Below are 6,019 nucleotides of genomic sequence, written 5' to 3' on the forward strand. Positions count from 1 at the left end.
GTAGGAATGAAGTGAACTTCCAACTACTTCTTTTTAATTAAATCACGAACAAAATGATAGTCAATTTCTATGTGCTTGGTTTAGGCATGAAAGATGGGATTGGCAGCCAAATATATTGCCCCTACATTATCACAAAGAACAAGTGGTGGCCGATGTTTGAAGATCTCAAAAGAGTTGTAATAGCCATAATAATTTAGAGGATATGTTAGCCACCCCTTTGTATTATGATTCAGTGCTAGATCTAGCAATGGTTGGTTGCTTTTTAGAACTCCAAGAAACCAAGTTGGGACCAAAATAAATGCAATAGCCACTAGTAGATTTTCGGTCATCAGGGCAACTAGCCCAGTCAACATCCGTAAACGCAGTGAAGGTCAATTGGCAAATAGGTCTCAAGGTAATGCCATAATGAATAGTAGCCTTGATATAGCGCAAAATCCGTTTGACGGCTGACCAATGATCTTCAGTTGGACAATGCATAAATTGGCACACTTTATTGACGGCAAATGATATATCTAGCCTAGTAAGAGTGAGGTATTGTAGTGCCCCAACTGTACTTTGATAAGTGGAGACATTAGTCAGTGGTTCACCACTTTGTTTCGACAACTTAGAAGCCGAGGGAGCCATAGGTGATGAGGAAGGTTTTGCATCAGTCATACTTGTACAAGTTAGAAGAGTGGTGACATACTTGGATTGAGTGAGGGACAGCCCAGTAGAAGATCTATGGGCTTCGATGCCAATAAAGTATTATAAATTTCCTAAATTAGTGATTGCAAACTCAGTGCCAATACGAGTAATTAATTCAATGATGGAGGAGGTAGAGCTCCTAGTAATAATAATATCGTCCACATAGATGAGAAGAAGTAGAATGTGGTTAGAGCGATGTTGTATGAATAATGAAGGATCGGCAGCAGAGGCCACAAACCTAATAGATAACTAATATGAACTTAGCCAAGAAAACCATGCTCTTGGGGCTTGTTTTAGCCCATATAGATCTTTCCAAAGACAATATACATGGCTAGGATGATGCGGATCAACAAATCCTTAGGGTTGCTTCATGTAGACTTCTTTTTTAATGATGCCATGGAGAAAGGCATTCTTAATGTCCAATTAACGTAGAGACCAGTTATATGTGATAGCTAAGGAGAGAACAACTTGAATCGTTGTCGGTTTGAGTAAAGCCCTTCGCAACAAGTCGTACCTTGTATCTATCAGTGGAGCCATCAGACTTGGTTTTTAGGCGATAAATCCACTTGCAATTGACCACATTCATAGAAGGGTGCTGAGGAACCAATTCCCAAGTGCCATTTTGAATGAGAGCATTAAATTCACTGGCCATAGCTTGTTGCCAGTTGGGGTTTTTGTTTGCAACGAAAAAACAAGTGAGTTCATTTGGTGTCAAGCTTGAGTGAAAACAAGAACAAATTGGGTGTTTAGTGGAAAGAAAAACCTTTGGTTTACGAATGTTATTTTTTAGACGAGTGACCATTGGATGGGTAGAAGTTGGCGATTGAGGTTGAGAAGATTGTAACGGTGGAGCTTCTAGAGAAGAGGATCTAGAAGATTGCTGAATATGTGATGAGTTATCCATGATAGTAGAGGGACTTGATTGAGTTGATGTGGTGGTGGACACCCCCTGAAACTGTGGGGGCTTAGGAGAGGAATAACCAATGCAAACAGAACTAGGCAATGATGATGACAATTGACCAGATTGTGAATTAGCAAATGGGAAGAAGTTCTCCTGGAAAATCACATGGCGAGAGACATATATTCGGCCAGTGCTACGATGAAGACAACGATAGCCACGGTGATGAGGAGAATAGCCAAGGAAGATACATTGCATTATTCTGTCATCAAGTTTATTGCAAGTATAAGGGTGCAGCCAAGGGTATCATGCACATCCAAAAACACGCAATTGTAAATAATCGGGTTTCTAGCCAAACAATTTCTCATAAGGAGAAAATCCACTCAAGACCGTTGTAGGCATGCAGTTCATTAGAAAGACCGCAGTGAGGAAGGCATCATTCCAATATATACGAGGAATATAAGCTTGGGTAAGCAATGTGATGCCAGTTTCCATAATATGATGGTGTTTGCGCTCAGCCCGACCATTTGGTTCTCGCGTGTGCGGGCATGAAAGACGATGTAGGATGCCATGAAGACGGAGATAAGGATCAAATTTCTTATACTCACCACCTTCATCAGTTTGAAGTGCCTTGATCTTACAATTGAAATATTTTTCCACTTGGGATTAAAATTGCACAAAAGTAGGCAGTGCATCAAATTTCACAGTAAGTGGAAAAAGCCTTGTATATCCATTATAAGCATCGATAAAAATGATATAATAACAAAAACCATTAACTGAAGTAACAGGAGATGGTCCCCATAGAACCTAATAAAGTATCTCCAAATGAGCATTACAAGTAGTTGATGATCTAGTAAAGGGAAGACGACGCGACTTGCCCAAGTGACATGATTCACAGAAAATGGATGAGGAAGACGGAGATATTGGCAAGTCATGCTTTGATATAACTGAAGAAATAATGCGGGCAGTTGGATGACCCAAGTGCTCATGCCAAATAGAAGCAAAAACTCGTTCACCAATGAAGCAAGATGGAGCTGGTGGTGATTTATTGACTGTAGAGAGACCTTATTGGTGATGCGTGCATTATTAAGATAACAAAGTCCATTCTTATGCTGGCTTTTGAGCAGGAGGTTCCCCGAGGATCGATCCTTAACACAATAGAAAGCAGGATGAAATTCAAATACCACATCATTGTCTTTGGTAAATTGAGAAATTGTTAAGTAGATTCTTCTTGATAGAGGGAACATGATAAATAGTGCATAGTTTAAAAGAACTAGTAGGAGAATGTAAGATGGAAGAACCGATATCTGATATTTGCAAACCTGACCCATTTGCAGTGTGGATTTGATCAGTGCCAGAATAATCGCTCCGAATGTTCAAATTTTCCATGTCAGTTGTAAGATGATGAGTGGCACCAGAGTCTGGGTACCAGTATGGATCAAATGACTCACCAATTGAAGATGCATACATTGCAGATGGAGAGCCACTATTAGCTTTATAACCGGGATTAAATCGTTGGTAGCATTGGAGAGCTGAATGACCTGCACGACCACAAACCTGACAAATGAGTCGAGAATGAGAGGAACCTCCTTCATAAAAATTGCGACCACGGCCTCGACCGCGTCCTCGTCCTCGACCATTAGAGGGAGGATTCGGGGCAGTAGATGATTTGACCGCAACATTCACAATAGGAGAAGACTCTATTGGAGATTCAGTGGTGTAGCTTTGAAGAATAACTTCCTGATTATAAAGCAAGCCGAGGAAGTCATCAAAAGGTAATGGATCAAGACGAGATGTGACTGAGGTAACGAATGCATCATACTCCAAACCTAGGCCACTGAGGATGCTGAGAACTAATTGGGAATCGGAGATGGGATGAGCAATGGCAGAAAGTTGATCCGCAATATTCTTGGCTTTTTGAACAAAGGCTTCCATGGAAAGAGAGCCCTTCTTTAGAGATCGAAGTTGATACTCGAACTGCATTATGCGAGCTTGAGATTTAGGAGCATAAAGTTTCTCAAGCAAGGTCCAAACATCATGAGAAGTCTCAAGACCGACGATGTGTGAGAAAACTAATTCAGTAAGAGTGGAGAGGATGCAGCAAAGGATGAGTTGGTCTTGATAATGCCATGCAGTATGATCCGGGTTGTCAATCACATTATTATCAGCATCAGTGATAGTGGGTGTCGGACAAGGATATGAGCCATCCACAAACCAAAGATAGCCATGAAGACGAAATAAAGGAAGAAATTGTGCTCGCCAGAGAAGGTAATTGTTGCGATCTAGCTTGATTTGGAGAACATGAAATATATTGCCAAGAGTAAAGGGCGGTAGGGAGGGGGATAACAAGGATGAAGAGTTAATAGCAGTGACGGTAGTAATGGTTTTTGAGGCAGTAATGGTGTTGGAGGATGTAGAAGAAGACATTATAGTAGAGAAGAGAAATAAGATGAAAAAAAAAATTGTGAAGCTTTGATACCATAAAAGAGTATGAATTTGAGTTTGATCACATACACAATCGGTGTGGGGATTTGTATTATATTTATAATACGTACATGAGCGGGAAAAACACAATTAAAAAGACTTTACAAAGATAATAATCTATAGTATCAGTGATAGCAATCTATAGTATCAGTACGGGTTGTGAAAGAATTGCTCTATCGACGGAATTGACACAAATTATGGAAGATCGGCTCAATCAATGAGATTGGCACAAATTATAAAAGATTGCTGTATCATGGGAGATTTGCTTTATCATATAAGACAACAGATTAGGTAAAAGAAAAAACCTTGAGCAATCAATCCTGCCGAAAAAGTTGGTCATGCGCTCATGAAAGAGATGAAACTTACAATAGACGAGTCTTGGGTGCCTAAAAGCCAGTCTTCCGGTGCCCGCGCTTACGATTGGTTGTCTTCTCCTCGCCTTGTCGCGGTGTGTACTTTTCTCCTAGTCCACGCATTGGATGACCTCACCACCTTGATTTGGTGTCTCTACCAAATGCGATTTGAAGTTTAACTTCGAGCCCCAACTAACACCGGGAGATCACCAAACCATGAAAGTATTGATCGAATGTTCTTAAAAGGTCCGAATTCCATATATTCTTTAAACAAAAATAGGGCAATGATATTAATTATGATCCACGGAAAACTATCGATCAAATATGTTTTTTCAAATTTGGATCGATTAATACTAACTTGCAAAGGTTATGAAGGGTCTTTTGATGATTTTTGGACAAGAAATGCAAATGACGAGAAATGTTAAAGTTACTAAGATTGGGAATAATCGTTGCCAGCCATGTAAAATATACTAAAAATGTAAAGGTAAATCTGAAGTAAAGATGAACGACTAGATGTCTTCGATTGATTAGCCGTCCTTTGTACGAACTACAATTCAAGTAATTATATCTAATATTGATAGTCAACAACAGTTGCAAAACAAAACATACCCTATGTCACTTCTACGATCTAGCAATTTTATCTATAGAAGTTACTCCGAATTTGCAGTCTTTACTTGGCGATTGCATCGCTCTCACTTCTTCACAGTTACCATTGTCAATGCCATCCGAGATCACTAGCTCCACTCCATGGCAGTTGTTTCAGCTTTGCTTCTTTGTGGCTGCTCCTCTTAACGATTTTATCAAAAATCATCGGCTCCATTACCTAACAATTATATCGTTACTTCCTCGATGGTTATCTTGACCATGATACCTTTATAGGTTGAGTGATCATTTTTTGTCGACCTTTGGTTCAAGACTCAAGTAACTTTCACATGATATCCTCCGTCAGCTAAAATCAATTTGGTCTATCAATTTACTAGATTCATTGAAATAGAAGCTATCGACACTTGATTTTTCACCTCCGTCACCTCTTATACCCAATGTCCGTCAACCAAGTCATCAATTGAAGGCTGGATTTTTTTTTTTTTTGGTGGCAACAATTTAGTTCCGAGTAATTATAATATACATAATCGGTGTAATGGAATTTTATCACAAGTGGCCTTATCCACCCTTGATTTGATCATGGAAAGTCTTTTTTTACATGGAAGATGTGTACTACAATTTTCACTGATTATTTATATAGAACGTGTAATTAAAGGGAGGCTTATCTCCACATAAAAAATTAGGGATGTCCAGGAAAGCTCCGGGGGAGTAGTCAGTCCAGTTAATACATAAGCGATCACGATCCAATCAGATAAAGCCTTTTAGCTTATTTCGAAGATGCTCAAGGTGGCAAAGTCAACCAAGGAAGCAGGAAGAATCGTGGTTGGAACGGAGGATCCATGAAGATAATGTTTGTGCATAAACAAATTGTTTTGCCACGACTATATGGGGGACATGCTAGGTTCGCTGCCTCACCAAACAACACATGTAGCACTCATTGATTAATGATGCCTTAGCTTCCACTCCTAATATAAATAAATGAGACATTTTGGCGTGG

At 39.6% G+C, this 6,019-nt stretch overlaps 1 protein-coding gene across 1 annotated transcript; it reads right to left on the bottom strand.

Annotated features, from left to right (window-relative positions):
• Positions 1 to 2,329: 2,329 nt before the first annotated feature.
• LOC104439476 (retrovirus-related Pol polyprotein from transposon RE1) lies at positions 2,330 to 4,135 on the bottom strand. Its single transcript, XM_010052541.3, has 2 exons — positions 2,905 to 4,135; positions 2,330 to 2,730 (listed from the first exon to the last, which is right to left on the bottom strand). The coding sequence occupies exons 1-2, from the start codon at positions 4,007 to 4,009 to the stop codon at positions 2,690 to 2,692; spliced, it is 1,146 nt and encodes a 381-aa protein (XP_010050843.2). The 5' UTR covers positions 4,010 to 4,135; the 3' UTR covers positions 2,330 to 2,689.
• Positions 4,136 to 6,019: the final 1,884 nt, after the last annotated feature.

This window comes from Eucalyptus grandis, chromosome 1 (genome assembly GCF_016545825.1).
Source record: "Eucalyptus grandis isolate ANBG69807.140 chromosome 1, ASM1654582v1, whole genome shotgun sequence".
Taxonomy (NCBI): domain Eukaryota; kingdom Viridiplantae; phylum Streptophyta; class Magnoliopsida; order Myrtales; family Myrtaceae; genus Eucalyptus; species Eucalyptus grandis.

Coding starts and splice junctions, on each gene's coding strand:
- LOC104439476 (XM_010052541.3), bottom strand. CDS start 4,009: ATGTCTTCTTCTACATCCTCCAACACCATTACTGCCTCAAAAACCATT. Junction 2,731..2,904: donor CCACACTGCAAATGGGTCAG/GTTTGCAAATAT, acceptor TATTGTGTTAAG/GATCGATCCTCGGGGAACCT.